At 43.3% G+C, this 17,041-nt stretch overlaps 1 protein-coding gene across 6 annotated transcripts in view; it reads left to right on the top strand.

Moving 5' to 3' along the window:
• The window catches only part of ASTN2 (astrotactin 2), a 917,697-nt gene that overhangs the window by 134,586 nt on the left and 766,070 nt on the right, over positions 1–17,041 (top strand). For all 6 annotated transcript variants that reach the window (XM_049711017.1, XM_049711016.1, XM_049711015.1 and 3 more), the window contains exon 2: positions 15,903–16,090. In XM_049711017.1, the coding sequence (XP_049566974.1) occupies positions 15,903–16,090 (188 nt within the window). The remainder of the gene's footprint in view (positions 1–15,902; positions 16,091–17,041) is intronic.

Genomic DNA, 17,041 nt, shown 5'->3' with positions numbered 1-17,041 from the left:
TTCTTAGTCATCAGTTTTATACACATCACTGTATACGTGTCAATCCCAATCGCCCAATTCATCACACTACCACCCCCACCCCCCTGCCGCTTTCCACCCTTGGTGTCCATACGTTTTTCCTCTACTTCTGTGTCTCAGTTTCTGCTCTGCAAACAAGTTCATCTGTACCATTTTCTAGGTTCCACGTATATGCATTAATATACAATATTTGTTTTTCTCTTTCTGACTTACTTCACTCTGTATGACAGTCTCTAGATGCATCCACGTCTCTACAAATGACCCAGTTTTGTTCCTTTTTATGGCTGAGTAATATTCCATTGTATATATGTACCACATCTTCTTTATCCATTCGTCTGTCGATGAGTATTTAGGTTGCTTCCATGTTCTGGCTATTGAAAATAGTGTTGCAATGAACATTGGGGTGCATGTGTCTTTTTGAATTATGGTTTTCTCTGGATATACGCCCAGTAGTGGGATTGCTGGGTCATGTGGTAATTCTTTTTTTAGTTTTTTAAGGCACCTCCATAGTGTTCTCCATAGTGGCTGTATCAATTTACATTCTCACCAACAGTGCAAGAGGGTTCCCTTTTCTCCACACCCTCTCCAGCATTTGTTGTTTGTAGATTTTCTGATGATGTCCATTCTAACCGGTGTGAGGTGATACCTTACTGTAGTTTTGATTTGCATTTCTCTAATAATTAGTGATGTTGAGCAGCTTTTCATGTGCTTCTTGGCCATCTGTTTGTCTTCTTTGGAGAAATGTCTATTTAGGTCTTCTGCCCATTTTTGGATTGGGTTGTTTGTTTTTTAAATATTGAGCTGCATGAGCTGTTTATATATTTTGGAGATTAATCCTTTATCCATTGATAAAAAAAAAATTTGCAAATATCTTCTCCCATTCTGAGGGTTGTCTTTTCATCTTGTTTATGGTTTCCTTTGCTGTGCAACAGCTTTTAAGTTTCATTAGGTCCCATTTGTTTATTTTTGTTTTCAGTTCCATTACTCTAGGAGATGGATCAAAAAAAACCTTGCTGTGATTTATGTCAAACAGTGTTTTTCCTATGTTTTCCTGTAAGAGTTTTATAGTGCCTGGTCTTACATTTAGGCCTCTAATCCATTTTGAGTTTATTTTTGTGTACGGTTTTAGGGAGTGTTCTAATTTCATTCTTTTACATGTAGTTGTCCAGTTTTCCCAGCACCACTTATTGAAGAGACTGTCTTTTTTCTATTGTATATCCTTGCCTCCTTTGTCATAGATTAGTTGACCATGGGTGCGTGGGTTTATCTCTCAGCTTTCTATCCTGCTCCATTGATCTATATTTCTGTTTTTATGCCAGTACCATATTGTCTTGATTACTGTAGTTTTGTAGTATAGTCTGAAGTCAGGGAGTCTGATTCCTCCAGCTCTGTTTTTTCCCCTCAAGACTGCTTTGGCTATTTGGGGTCTTTTGTGTCTCCATACAAATTTTAAGATTTTTTGTTCTAGTTCTGTAAAAAACTAGTGTCATTGGTAATTTGATAGGGATTGCATTGAATCTGGAGATTGCTTTGGGTAGTATAGTCATTTTCACAATATTGATTCTTCTAATCCGAGAACATTGTATATCTCTCCGTCTGTTGGTATCATCTTTAATTTCTTTCATCAGTGTCTTATAGTTTTCTGCATACAGGTCTTTTGTCTTCTTAGGTAGGTTTATTCCTAGATATATTCTTCTTCTTGTTGCAATGGTAAATGGGAGTTTCCTTAATCTCTCTTTCAGATTTTTCATCATTAGTGTATAGGAATGCAAGAGATTTCTGTGCATTAATTTTGTATCCTGAAACTTTACCAAATTTATTGATTAGCTCTAGTAGTTTTCTCGTGGCATCTTTATGATTCTCCAAGTATAGCAGCATGTCATCTGCAAACAGTGACAGTTTTACTTCTTCTTTTCCAATCTGTATTCCTTTTATTTCTTTTTCTTCTCTGATTGTCATGGCTAGGACTCCCAAAACTATGTTGAATAATAGTGGTGAGAGTGGACATCCTTGTCTTGTTCCTGATCTTACAGGAAATGCTTTCAATTTTTCACCATTGAGAATGATGTTTGCTGTGGGTTTGTCATATATGGCCTTTATTATGTTGAAGTAGGTTCCCTCTGTGCCCACTGTCTGGAGAGTTTTTATCATAAAGAGATGTTGAATTTTGTCAAAAGCTTTTTCTGCATCTATTGAGGTGATCATATGTCTTTTATTCTTCAGTTTGTTAATATGGTGTATCACATTGATTTGCATATATTGAAGAATCCTTGCATCCCTGGGATAAATCCCACTTGATCATGGTGTATGATGCTTTTAATGTGTTGTTGGATCCTGTTCGCTAATATTTTGTGGAGGATTTTTGCATGTGTATTCATCAGTGATATTGGTGTGTAATTTTCATTTTTGGTAGTATCTTTGTCTGGTTTTGATATCAGGGTGATGGTGGCCTCATAGAATGAGTTTGGGCGTTTTCCTTCCTCTGCAATTTTTTGGAAGAGTTTGAGAAGGGTTGGTTTTAGCTCTTCTCTAAATGTTTGATAGAATTTGCCTGTGAAGCCATCTGGTCCTGCACTTTTGTTTGTTGGAAGATTTTTAATCACAGTTTCAATTTCATTACTTGTGATTGATCTGTTCATATTTTCTATTTCTTCCTGGTTCAGTCTTGGAAGGTTATACCTTTCTAAGAATTTGTCCATTTCTTTCAGGTTGTCCATTTTATTGGCATAGAGTTGCTTGTAGTAGTTTCTTAGGATGCTTTGTATTTCTGTGGTGTCTGTTGTAACTTCTCCTGTTTTCTTTCTAATTTTATTGACTTGAGTCCTCTCCCTCGTTTTCTTGATCATTCTGGCTAAGCTTTATCAATTTTGTTTATCTTCTCAAAGAACCAGCTTTTAGTTTTATTGATCTTTGCTATTGTTTTCTTTGTTTCTATTTCATTTATTTCTTCTCTGACATTGATGATTCCTTTCCTTCTGCTAACTTTGGGTTTTGTTTGTTCTTCTTTCTCTAGTTCCTTTAGCTGTAACGTTAGATTGTTTATTTGAGATTTTTCTTGTTTCTTGAGGTAGGCTTGTATAGCTGTAACCTTCCCTCTTAGAACTGCTTTTGCTGCATCCCATAGGTTTTGGATCATCGTGTTTTCATTGTCATTTGTCTCTAGGTATTTTTTGATTTCCTCTTTGATTTTTTCAGTGATCTCTCGGTTATTTAGTAACGTATTGTTTAGCCTCCATGTGTTTGTGTTTTTTACATTTTTTCCCCTGTAATTAATTTCTAATCTCATAGTGTTGTGGTCAGAAAAGATGCTTGATAATGATTTCAATTTTCTTAAATTTACTGAGGTTTATTTTGTGACCCATGATATGATCTATCCTGGATAATGTTCCATGCACACTTGAGAAGAAAGTATAATCTGCTGTTTTTGGATGGAATGTCCTATAAATATCAATTAAATCTATCTGGTCTATAGTGTCATTTAAAGTTTGTGTTTCCTTATCAATTTTCTGTTTGGATGATCTGTCCATTGGTGTAAGTGAGGTGTTAAAGTCCCCCACTATTATTGTGTTACTGTCGATTTCATCTTTTATAGCTGTTAGCAGTTGCCTTATGTATTGAGGTGCTCCTATGTTGGGTGTGTATATATTTATAATTATTATATCTTCTTCTTAGATTGATCCCTTGACCATTATGTAGTCTCTTCCTTGTCTCTTGTAACATTCTTTATTTTAAAGTCTATTGTATCTGATATGAGTTTTGCTACTCCAGCTTTCTTCTGATTTCCATTTGCACGGAATATCTTTTTCCATCCCCTCACTTTCAGTCTTTTTGTGTGCCTAGGTATGAAGTGGGTCTCTTGTAGACAGCATATAGATGGGTCTTATTTTTGTATCCATTCAGCAAGCCTGTGTCTTTTGGTTGGAACATTTAATCCATTCACGTTTTAGGTAATTATCAATATGTATGTTCCTATGACCATTTTCTTAATTGTCTTGGGTTTGTTTTTGTAGGTCCTTTTCTTCTCTTGTGTTTCCCACTTAGAGAAGTTCCTTTAGCTTTTTTTGTAGGGCTGGTTTGGTGGTGCTGAATTCTCTTAGCTTTTGGTTGTCCGTAAAGCTTTTGATTTCTCCATTGAATCTGAATGAGATCCTTGCCGGGTAGAGTAATCTTGGTTGTAGGTTCTTCCCTTTCATCACTTTAAGTGTATCATGCCACTCCCTTCTGGCCTGTAGAGTTTCTGCTGAGAAATCAGCTGTTAACCTTATGGGAGTTCCCTTGTATGTTATTTGTTGTTTTTCCTTTGCTGCTTTCAATAATTTTCTTTGTCTTTAATTTTTGCCATATTGATTGCTATGTGTCTCGTCGTGTTTCTCCTTGGGTTTATCCTGTATGGGACTCTCGTGATTCCTGGACTTGGGTGGCCATTTCCTTTCCCATCTTAGGGAATTTTTCGACTATAATCTGTTTGAATATTTTCTCGGGTCATTTATCTGTCTCTTCTCCTTCTGGGACCCCTATGACAGGAATGTCGTTGCGTTTCATGTTGTCCCAGAGGTCTCTTAGGCTGTCTTCATTTCTTTTCATTCTTTTCTCTTTATTCTGTTCCGCAGCAGTGAATTCCACCATTCTGTCTTCCAGGTCACTTATCCGTTCTCCTGCCTCAGTTATTCTGCTATTGATTCCTTCTAGTGTAGTTTTCATTTCAGTTATTGTATTGTTCATCTCTGTTTGTTCTTTAATTCTTCTAGTTCTTTGTTAAACATTTCTTGCATCTCCTCGATCTTTGCCTCTATTGTTTTTCCAAAGTCCTGGATCATCTTCACTATCATTTTTCTCAATTCTCTTTCTGGAACATTGCCTATCTCTGTTTCATTTAGTCGTTTTTCTGGGGTTTTATCTTTTTCCTTCATCTGGCACATAGCCCTCTGCCTTTTCATCTTGTCTTTCTGTGAATGTCTTTTTTGTTCCACAGGCTGCAGGATTGTAGTTCTTCTTGCTTCTGCCGTCTGCCCTCTCGCCAATATCTCTTAATTCTCTCCTCCCCTCCCTTATTTAACCAGGTATAACTATATTAGTTATCTCCACCATGTGGCTGGGGAAAACAGTTTTGTGTAAAAGATGCATTTCTAAAGGGTGGGAATGGACAGATTGGAGGCAAAGGCAGAGATGAATGCTGACAGATGGGGGCTGGGAAGGAGGGGGTCTGAGGTTCTTCTGGGACTTTCTCTTCCAGTTGCTGCTGCTGGGCCTGGCTGTGTTACTGCCCCTGCCATCTCTCCACCTTCTGTCTCTGCCCTCCCTAGGGGGCTTCCTAAACCTAGCACCACTGTGATGCCATCATGCAGGCATTTAACCTCAGCATACATCAGGATCTCGACTTATAAAATGTCCAGCTTATAAGCTCTGCCTGCTGGCCTCATCCAAACCTTTGATAAACAAGGAGCGTTAACTCAACTCTCTTGCGTGTTCTCGTGACATCCTGTGCATACTCTCTTATGGCACCAGACGGTGGTCTCTGTTGATTTCCCTTTTCTGCTCTCCTAGGTTATAATTTACTTGAGGACAGGAAACTTATAAAATGTGTATCGAGTGGTATGTTTATTCAACAAGTATTTATTGAACACCTGCTGTATGCTAAGCACTGAGAATAGCAATTACCTAGACAGACACAATTCTCTGCCATGAATGAATGAATGAATAAGTGGATGAATGAATGAATGAATGGAAGCAAGAGGAAATGGTGCTGCTGTTGCTTAGTGGGAACAGAGGAGAATTCAGACTAGAATGGAAGGTCTGTGAAGGCAGCAATGAAATGCATCTTTTTCTCCAATCTATCCACAAAACCTCACATTGTGCCTGGAACATTTTAGACAGTCAATAAATATTCATGGTAAGGTACATTGTTGAATGATGGGAATCATGATTGTATTTGCTTTCAGGACTAGCCATGGGACTTTGCAGATTTCTAAGCACATTGCTAGGTATGACCTTATTTTCTCTCAGTTCTACATTAGATGTGATGTAAGTAGGACAGATCGTGACACTCCCCCCACCACCGGCCACACACACTTTCCAAAGAAAGAAAGAAAATCAGAGAAGCTTTGTGATTTGTCCTCAGGTAAACTGTCCAGTTGGTGCAGAGGTATCACACAAACCTACGCTTCCAACTCCAAATTTAGTGTTTCTTTCAGTAACCCAGGCTGTGTGATTATTGATGAAATCAGAAACATAGGAATATATCCATCCATCCATCCATCCATCCATCCATCCATCCATCCATCCACCCACCCATCCATCCATCCATCCGTCCATCCAACCGTCCACCCATCCATATATCCAGCCATACATCCATCTGTCCATTCATCTGTCCATCTTTGTCTATCCATTTGTCTATCCGTCCGTCAGTCCATCCATCCATCCATCCATCCATCCATCCATCCATCCATCCATCCATCCTTTTCATTTATAGCAGTTGAAGAGATTCATTAGCCTCTGAAGTAGGACTTGGTCTGATTGCATGAGGGAGTCCCAAGTTGGACTTAACACTTTTTATTCTGCTGGCAGATTGTCCATAGGTATAGCATGGTAACCCCCATTTTACTTTCCTCTCTACAGAACGCTGTATCAGTCTCTCTGTGTTTCCTCTGCAATGATGAGCTTCCATATTTTCTACTGGCTTCCTCCCACTTCACTCCTCTGCTCACGTGCAACCTTCCTGCCTTCTTGTCCTTGTGCCACTCCTCCATCCGAAATATCCTTTACTACGTGGGTACCTGTTGAAATTTTGTCCATCCTTTAAGACTCCTCTCTGAATACTTTCTAGATTCAGCCAGATGTTCTCTCCTCTGCTCTAAGCTTCCTGTTTTGATTTATAGCTACTTATAGCCTGATTTTTTTTTTCCATTCCTTGGACTGAGCTCCTGAGGATAGAGTTTCTTTATGCCAGACCTCAGAAAAGGTTGGTTGACTAAGTGAATTTTAAGGTGAGCACATATTTGTATCTGCTACAGAGGTAATATATATTCAGTGTAGAAAATGTAGAGAAAAATGAATCATGATTAAAATCACCTCTGATCCCCCCAATCTTGATGTTCCAGTGTTTTTCTTCCCAGCTGTATATGCATATACTTATCTCTAAACAGAATCATAGGACTGTGTATTTTCTATATAAACTTCCTCTGCTGCTCCATAAGAATGCAACCTCCTTGAAAGTTAAAGTTCTGTCTTTCTCTTCATTTGCATTCTTCAGGGTGCTTAAACTTGAGCCAGTTGTTGAATACATTTCTGTAGAGTGGTTATATGGGCATCAAGCCGTCATTAGCCTCCTGAGTTGCCATCTCCTTTCTCTGTCTTCTGGGGATGCGCATCTGAATTCAGATATGAGGACAGCTCAGTTCAACTCACTAAAGATTTATGGAAGCTTCTTCTCTGTATTCGACTACCGTGTCAGGCATGAGGGCACACGAATGGCTCTGATGTATCCCTGCACTGGAGCCCAGTGAGAGAAGTCAGCTGTATAAACAGACCATTTTAACATAGATAAATACCATGTTACAATAAGATGCTATCACCTGTGTATATGAAGTAATATGTAACAAATGGAACTGTGGAATGCTCACTGAGGATCAAGATTAATGTTAAAAGCTAATTTGTTTGTATTATCTCATTTAATTCTCACGACAACCCTACTAAGCAGGTGCTGTTAATATTATTCTCATTTGATAGATGGGGAAACTGAAGCATGAAGAAGCCAAAAAGCTTGTCCAAAGACATACAACTTGAACACAGGGGAACTGGGGTTCAAAATCCAGCAGTTGGTCTCCAGTCTATAATGTTATGCAGCAGGCAGTATTTCCTCTTAATGGAAGCATAAAGAGGGGGTCATACGGGGGTCAAGGAAGTCTTCCAGAGCGAGGGGTGGGGTTTGGTAGGAAAGGTTATACCAAGCTCTGAGAAAATGTCTTCAAAGATGTTGAAGTAAGAAACAGGATAGTGTGTATGGAAGATTACGTAAGTATTTGATCAGATTTAACATACAAGTGCAAAGGAAGGAGTGAAATAAGGTAAGGCGTGGAGAAATGCAGGTGCCAGGTTGGCGAAATTAGGTTTTATCCTAAGGGAAATCAAGAGCCATTGAAAGGTTTTCAGCAAAGGAGTGACATGAGCATATTTATAAGTTAGACATGTAATCGTGGTAGCCCTTTAAAGGATGGCTGGAAGGAAAGAAGCCTGGGAGCAAGGATAATAGTTGGGGCTACTCGGTAGTCTCCATTTGCCCCCTGAGATCCACTCTCCATGCTTTTCCCCCCTGCTGTGTGCCTTGGAAGGCTGACCCGTATGATTTGCTTCACTGGAGCACCCTTGGGTGCTTGGTTGAGGTTTGTCCATGTTAGGCACCTGCAAGAGATTAGCAGGTACAAAGAGGGTGAGGTTGAAGCATTTATTACCCTATCACCTCCATGCTTGGTCATGCCTTGTCAGAGTTAGGTTATTCTGCTGGATTATACTGAGGTAGGAGATAGCTGGGCCCCAGGCTGAGCAGCTACAACCAGTCTCCTGCTGACACTTTGAGATAAGATACTAGCAGGTGCATTGGGCCCTGATTGGGTGGGTGCAAAGAGACCATTTTCCTCATTCTTGTGGTCAAGGGGATTTCCCAGCCCGACACATGTGCAGAGAGTCTAGGGGGGAGCCCAAGGAGCGAGGCGACACCAGCCCTTAATATGTCCTGCCAGCCTCCCAGAAACCTTCGCGTTGGAATCCATCTTGGCTGGGAGATGTGCACACCCACCAGGAAGGACCCTGAGTCAGGCCAAATATGGGCACAAGCAAGATGATTGGCCAGAGACCACCTGGAAGACTGCCTCCCCCGTAAGCGACCTTCGTTGCCCCTCTTCGGGGCAACTCCCTCTGAGTTCACCTGTGTGCTCTTCCACATGCACACTGCTTCTAATAAATGCTTTATCTGTTTCACAGTCTTGATCTCTTTGCTAAATTCTTTCTTCAAAGAAGACAAGGACTGAGGTCCTTCTTCCAGCCGCCTCACCCCTGAATTCAATACTACCTGAAAGCCACAGCAGCTGACTAGCAGCCCTTTCCTACAGCTATGGCTCTTTCAGGGTGATAGAACCCTCCCTTCCTTTGCCCCTTCAGGCCTAGGATGGTGACAGCTCCTTGCTGTTGCCGGCTTTGAGATGCTTCATCATTGGTTGGCCTTAACCCTGCCTGTGATGATTAATTTCATATGTCAACTTGACTGGGCTAAGGGATTTCCAGAGAGCTGGCAAAACATTACTTCTGAGCTTGTCTGTGAGGGTGTTTCTGGAAGAGATTAGCATCTGAATGGGTAGACTAAGTAAAGGATAAAGGCCTTTGTCAGTGCAGGTGGGCATCATCTTGTCCCTCTAGGGCCTGAATAGAACGGAAAGGTGGAGGAAGGGGAGATTTGCTCTCTGCCTGAGCCAGGACACATCTGTTCCTGCCCCCTGAAATTAGTCCTCGATTCTCAGGCCTTTGGCTCAGACTGGGACTTACACCATTGGCTCCCCTGGTTCTCAGTCCTTTGGGTTTGGACTGGAACCACACCACTGGCTCTCCTGGGCCTGCAGCTTGAAGATGGCAGACTGTAGGACTTCTTAGTCTCCGTGGTCATGTGGGCGAGCCCCTCATAATAAGTCTCTTTCTATATATCTATATATGTTCTGTCGCTTCTGCGTCTCTGAGAACCCTAAGACACTTCCAAAGCCTTTGTAAATGGTCCCATTATTAAACACTTCTCAGTCACCTTACTGAGTGTGTCTTCTCTTTTCTGATGAGACACTGACTGGCACAGAGCCATTTAAAGCAGTCCACAAGAGAGATGATAAAGGTTTGCAGTAAGGCAACCACTTAGAGATAACAATGTAGAGATTGATATTGTAGAGATGATAAGGAAGGGTGTGTATTTGAGATGTATTTCCCAAGCCCACTCCTCATGACTTACTGTGTAGAGGCTGGAACAGCTAATGTCAGGGGTGCGTGAAGTCAATGTCACTACCTTTCCCAGCTCTCCTTCTACCTAGGCTGTGAGTTCATCTCACAGAACGTCTGCTTTCCCCCTCATGGCGAGGCAAAGACCATTTGCAAACTCATCAGAAGAGCTCTCTGGCCTTAACGTGAATAATCTGCAGGAGGGTCAGCTGGTGCTGTGGAATCTGAAGACGGGTTAGTTAGCCACTTGGGAGACGTTACCAAGATGGCTGGTGAACAGAAGAGCTGCTTATTTTCATAATGACCTTCAGGAATTAAATAAAAATACAATGAATGCCATAGATTAGGGAGAACAAGCCAATTAAAACCACAACACGCCTTTGGGATTTTTTATTTCTTTTCCAGGAGGCTGAAAGGCATCCGTGGCTGCTGAGGCAGGGTGGAGGTCTTTCCAGAATCACTGATGAAGGCTGATCCCCTTGCTTGGCTTTAGCGGGCAGTGGAGGGGATTTGAGCCTATTGAATATTTCACGAGTTGCAGCCCATGTGGGGAGAACAGTGAAAGGTGAAGAGGCAATGCCTGGGTTTCTTTACGATTCCAATATAAAACTAAGCTCTTCGGGGTGGGAGGGAGGCAGGCATTGGAGTCAGTCTACCGCCGGAAGGCATGGTGCACCAATTCTCCCACTTTAATATCTGCTGTTTCATTTTATATTCATCATGTCAGCATAATCTGCCTTTATGGGAATCATCTTTGTTGCCAACCAAATGCATTTAGTCCCCCTTTTGCTTTAAGTTTGATTGTAATATGACTTGAAGACTTCAATGAAATGTTTATATGCAGGGGCTAGGGGAAGAGGAGAGGGAAAATGCAATTGGAAAATCAATCATCAGGGAATTTCAAGAACCTAGCCTTGGTTGTGCTACTATTTATTTGACCTGTTTTTAACGGACCCAGGACCGGCTCTCGGAGTAAATCTACCTGCTGATTCCCTACTGCATGCTGAAAAAAGTATACTCTGTTGCCGGACACCCAAAGCTCTTAACTCTGTGTCTGAACCATATTCCCGCCCTGACATTCTACTGCCCTCCTTCTGGTGCATGTGGCTTCACTGCCCTGAGATACCCAGCCGCCCAGCCCATCTCTCTGCCTCCTTCTCTCCTCCGAGGGCTAACAAGATGCCCATCCTCTGCAACACTCATGTTACCACGTTTTGGGAGTGGTTCTTGGTCTCAAAGCTAGGAAAGTCCTGTCCCACCCTCGAGTTCCCCGTGGACCTTTACTTCTTCTTTATTTCCCTAATGAACCTCAACACTGCTTTCATCATCTTATTACGGATATGTATAAACACATGTATGTATGAGTGTATATCTGTGTGTGTATTCATCATTCAGCAATTCAGTTTTTTTTTTTTTAATTGATCACTTATATGTGCCAAAGTACTTGAAATGTGGCAGGAATAAGACACACGGGGTCCCTGCCGTCCTGGAGAGACAGGTATTAAATGCATGTTCTAGAAAATACATGAAGTAAAATTCTAAGAGTGATAAGTTCCATAGAAAGTGTTTGTAAAGGTGGTACAGTAGAGAGTGCATGTATATGGAGAGAAGTACTTTATTCTTTTTAATCTTTTTTTAATTGAAGTATAGTTGATTTACAATGTCATGTTAGTTTCATGTCTGCAGCACAGTGATTCAGTTTTGTATATATTTTTCAGATTCTTTTCCCTTATAGGTTATTAAAAAACATTGAGTATATTTCCCTGTGCTATACAGTAAGTCCTTGTTGTGTATCTATTTTATATATAGTAGTGTGTATATGTTAATCCTAAACTCCTAATTTATCCCTCCCCCTCTTCCCCTTTGGTAACCACAGTTTGTTTTCTATATCTATGGATCTATTTCTGTTTTGTAAGTAAGTTAATTTGTATCTTTTTAAATTTTAGATTCCATATATAAGCAGTGCTGTATGATATTTGTCTTTGGCTCACTTCAGTTAGTATGATAATCGCTATGTCCATCCATGTTGCTGCAAATGGCATTATTTCCTTCTTTTAATGGCTGAGTAATATTCCTTTGTGGATATGTACCACATCTTCTTTATCCATTCATCTATCGATGGACACTTAGATTTCTTCCACGTCTTGGCTATTGTAAAGAATGCTGCTATGAACATAGGGGTGCATGGATCTTTTCGAATTATAGTTTTGGAGAGGAGTACTTTAGGTAAGAGTGGCATGGCCTCTCTGAGTAGGTGTTAGTTGGACTGAGAGACAAAGGCTGAGAAGAAGCCAGCTTGCAGGCTTTGGGTGGAGAGTTCCAGAGACACTGGACAGAAAGTCTGTATGTGCTGAGACAAGAGGAAGCCTGGCCTGTGTGAGGAGTAGTTGTAATTCCTGTAGAGCTGGGGTATGCTATGAGCAGATGATGTGAGAGGTGGATCAGGATGCCGCATGGTGTCCTGGGTCACATTAAATGGAAAGTGTGCACATGTGTGGACAGTGACATGGGGCAGGGGTAGAATTTCTGCCATTAAAGGACTGTGGGCTTCCCGAAGGCAAAGCTATGTCTCATTTCACTCCAGATTCCAAGCTACTAAGCCACCTGCTATTGAGTAAGTCCTCGGTAAGGTGTGTTGAGTGTCTAAACAAAGAAACACATGAATAAATGAATGAATGAGAGAACAAATGACCAACACCTTCTGCTTCCGCTGAGGCAGTTTTCCCTCTGAGGTTTCATGCCCCATCTCCCCTCCCAGCAATAGTTTGTTTTTTTTTTCCCCTCTTTGTAATAGAGTAAGGCCAGAGCTGTTCTTGTGATTCAATATTTACTGTGTTTCACACACTGCTATTATCATTTAGCGTTTACTGTCTGCTGACTGTGCACTCATCGCCGTAGCAAACAAAGAGCTCAATTGGTTTATGGGCTAATTTAGTCAAGGAAAAGGAGATGTTATAAGAGCAACTGGCATAGTAGAAATTACATAGTCTGGAAATCCACTGGGTCCAGCTGGGTACCAGTTCACCAGTGACCTTAAGCAAGTGACTAACCCTGCGTGACCCTCTGTTTTCTAATCTGAACACGGGGATGGCGGCAAGCTCCTTTAATGGTGGGGTTGCAGGCACAGGTGGGGAGAGCTCCAGAAGTAAGGGGTGCAGATTTCAGGAAGGATTCCTCCGCTTCCTCTGCCTGCTTCTGTACCAGGCTGTGTCAACCAGATGTGGCCTGCCTTGGGGCTCTCTGCCGGTGCCATTTCAGGGACTCTTAGCACAGTAAGTGCCTGCCCAGCTGACAGCACACAGATCCTCCTTCTTGAGCTGCTTAATGAGAGACAACAATTTCCAGAGGCAAATCCCAGCGCTGGGTTCCCTGGACGTCTGGTTCTGGCTTTGATGCACAGAGAGAAAAACGAGCAAAGGCACTGAGCAAGGCCATTCACCATAACGTCTTCACGTTGCCTTGGCCCAGCTGGCTGGCTGCCAGAGAAGCTTCTGCCACGTCCTCCGATGCTGAGGCTGGGAGGCTGGGGAGAGGAGGTGCTGGGGAGAGACGTGCTTCATAGACTAGGCTCCCAGCCAGTCTCCTCCCCGGGGCCACACAGTGTGCTCTGGGGGGCCCCTTGGGGCCTACGTTCTAGGAGCCGATGTACTCCTGAGATGATCTCAGCCCTCCTCCACTCTTACTGCAGCAAGGGAAGCCCAAGCAGGTTTTCACTTGGACTCATAACTTACTATATTCCAGCCACTTTGTCTTTGCCTTGGGATGAGGTGGGAGGCTGTTGGTTTAGAGCAGAGTGGTGACGTGAGCTGACTTATGCTGTGGCAGGATTCTTCTGACTTCTGGTTGAGCGTAGACAGAAGAGGCAAGGGTGGAAGAAAAGAGTCAAGTTGAAGAGCCCTTGCAGGAAGGCAGGCAAGAGAGGAGGGTGGGTGTCTTGGCCCAGGTGGCTTGCGGTAGAGGAGCTGAGAAGGGTTGCATTGCGGATGCCTTTTGAAGGATTTCCTGATGGACTGGATGAAGAGTGGGAGAGAAAGCAGGCAATCAGGAATGTCTCAAGAGCGTCTGAAGGGTGCATTAGATCCTGTCCCTATTAATAATAATAATAATGATCATAAATGTTAATAGCTAACTTTTTATAGCACTTATTAAGGGCCAGATGCTCTTCCCCTAAGGACTTTTTTTTTTTCGAAGAACATGAGTAACCTTTTTTTTTTTTTTTTTTTAATTATTTTTGGCTGTGTTGGGTCCTCGTTCCTGTGCGAGGGCTTTCTCTAGTTGCAGCAAGCGGGGGCCACTCTTCATCGCGGTGCGCGGGCCTCTCACTGTCGCGGCCTCTCTTGTTGTGGAGCACAGGCTCCAGACGCACAGGCTCAGTAGTTGGGGCTCACGGGCCCAGTTGCTCCGCGGCATGTGGGATCGTCCCAGACCAGGGCTCGAACCCGTGTCCCCTGCATCGGCAGGCGGATTCTCAACCACTGCGCCACCAGGGAAGCCACCCTAAGGACTTTTGATTGTGAAATTGAAGGAGTTAGAGTCTACTGGGAATGGACATATAAGAATAATTCAGTAGAATTTGGTGAGCAAATATCATCATCTCATCTCAAGGTGACTCTTTCATTCAGTGTCAGCAGGTGTGATGGGGGCTGCCGTGGGCATGGGTTGAGCTGACTAGATAAGAAGTTCTAACTCGTCTTCCTCATCAGTCCTCCCCAAGCTCATGTCTGTGTGCATGTACATGAGGTCTTTGGGGACCGTAGAAATACTGTCTCTAGGTCAGCTCTGTAGCTCCGTCCAGAGGTCCAAGCGTTAGACGCTGTTAAGGCCACTTGTCTATTGATGGATTGATTGCCTCTGTTTCCTACAGTAACTCTCACTTGAGGGAAGATCTGATAATTCACCAACCCCATCACCCTTCCCCTTCATTCACAGGACACACTGATAGGCCTTGCCCTTCAAAATATTTTCAGGGACACATCCCTTTAGCAGACAGCACTAGGAAAAGGTTGTATGATCCCACTGCAAGGATGCTTTTGGTACTGTATGCTCTCACCCTTCTTAATAAGAAGCTATATTGGTACAATTACATTGACTGGAAGTACTATTAAAGGGATACTTACTATTTTTAAAGCATTTTCAGAGGGAAAAACAGCATAGAGGCAAGAGTTAGGAAGTTCAAGTCAGGTGACCTTACAATTGACTAGAAAGTCCTAACTTCCCATTGGTTATATGAGAACATTGAAGTAGGAAAGAGGGTTTTGAAGTATTTTTAAGCCATGGAAACCTTTGTGCCAGTACTTCCTGGCTTGAGAGTACAGTATATACAATATGAGGGAAAAAATGGAGTGGCTCTGACTGAAGCAGGAGAAATGGCTCAGAACAACCCACTTGCCAGGCTCCTTTCCCTTAAAGGATGATCCCGAGGCACCTCAGCTGGGCCAGATGTTCTTTTGGGCCTTCCCGGCTCTGAGGTTCTGCGTTTCTGCCATGAGCATTTCCAACTCATCTTCTGAAGAGTTCGCACTCTGAGCTCCCACTCTTCAGAGATGTCCTTCCTTCACCTTCTTATAGTTCCGTGGCCTCAGAAGAACGTAAGCACGTCCACCTCTTGCTTAGTTCGCCTCCACTGTTGGAGTAGAATGAATACCTTATCATGCATGCTGGTATCAAAAGGGCACCAGGCAGACCTGGGTTCAAATCCTGCCTCTGCCATTCTGTTGTTTGGGGATAACCTTGGCTACAGTTGACTCATCTGTAAATGGAAGTGATGATCTCTGGCTCAGAGATTCCATGTGGGGAGAGGCATCCTGGTACAGGTAGGTGCCTTCAGAGCTCCTGAATACATGTGGCCCCTCTCCTCCCTGGAGCGCTGAGGCCAGACCTGCCGCTCACCCAGCACCTTGGGTCTTGTCTTGCAGAGATGTCAGGCACGGCAGCGGACATCTCGCTGGTGCACTGGAGACAGCAGTGGCTGGAGAACGGCACCTTGTACTTCCACGTCTCCATGAGCAGCTCCGGGCAGCTGGCCCGGGCCACCGCCCCCACCCTCCAGGAGCCCTCAGAGATTGTAGAGGAGCAGATGCACATCCTCCACATTTCTGTGATGGTGAGTGAGTGGGAATGCAGTGGGGGCTTTGAGGGGTGGGTAGAGGGAAGGGCGAGTGGAGAGACTGTGGCAGGAGGCAGGGGATGGCCAGCAGGTGGAGGGAAGGAGCTGGCCAAGTGTGAGAGGTTAGAATGATAAACAGAAGGTCGGATGGATCCCACGGTGTCACTTGGACTGATGCATACTCGTCCATCATCTGTCAGCTGTGACAAACTAATTGTGCTTCAGAGGAGAAAATAAAGGGTCTCCAACTCCTTGGCCTTTTGGCCGACATCTCTGGGAACAACTGTTTAACATCTGTCACGTGCTTGACCTGCTTTGCCGAGGGCTGAGATTCAGCGCTCCACAACCGGCCGTTCCAAGAATGACAGAACAAACAAAATTGGAACGGGGCTGTCCTTCCCCAAGTGCCCTTGATGTGCCAGGTGCTTTAACTCTCACAACACCCCCTGCAGTGTAGACCGTGCATGGTGGTCCCTGGAGCTGGACTGGGCATAGCCGGGGCTGTCACACACCAAAGCCCCCCCCCCCCCCCATTACCCTCACTTTATAGCTGTGAATACTGAGTCAGAGGGGTAGAGAAACTTACCCAAGGTCACATAGCTAGGAAGAGATGGAGCTGCTCTTGGGTATTTGAACCCATGTGTATCTGGCTACAAAAACTGAACTATGCCCTTTACACTCTCTCTCTCAATGCAAGAATTTTTTGACTATCCACCATGTGTGAAGCATTGTACCAGGCACATTCATGGACATGATTTCATTGCATTCTCACCAAGAAGTCAGACATGTCACTTCCATGTTAGACATGAAGTTATGGACACATAGAGATCTGTTGCCTGTTGGCCCCAGGGTCTGGAACACTCCGAGGCTGCTGCCTCCCCAGAAAAGCGTGCTAGGACAGAAATCACCTGAATGGTAAAGTGTATGTAGAGTCACATTAATGATGTA

The sequence above is a fragment of the Orcinus orca genome, chromosome 6, assembly GCF_937001465.1.
Source record: "Orcinus orca chromosome 6, mOrcOrc1.1, whole genome shotgun sequence".
Classification (NCBI taxonomy): Eukaryota; Metazoa; Chordata; class Mammalia; order Artiodactyla; family Delphinidae; genus Orcinus; species Orcinus orca.
This window is presented reverse-complemented; position numbering and strand designations above follow the sequence as displayed.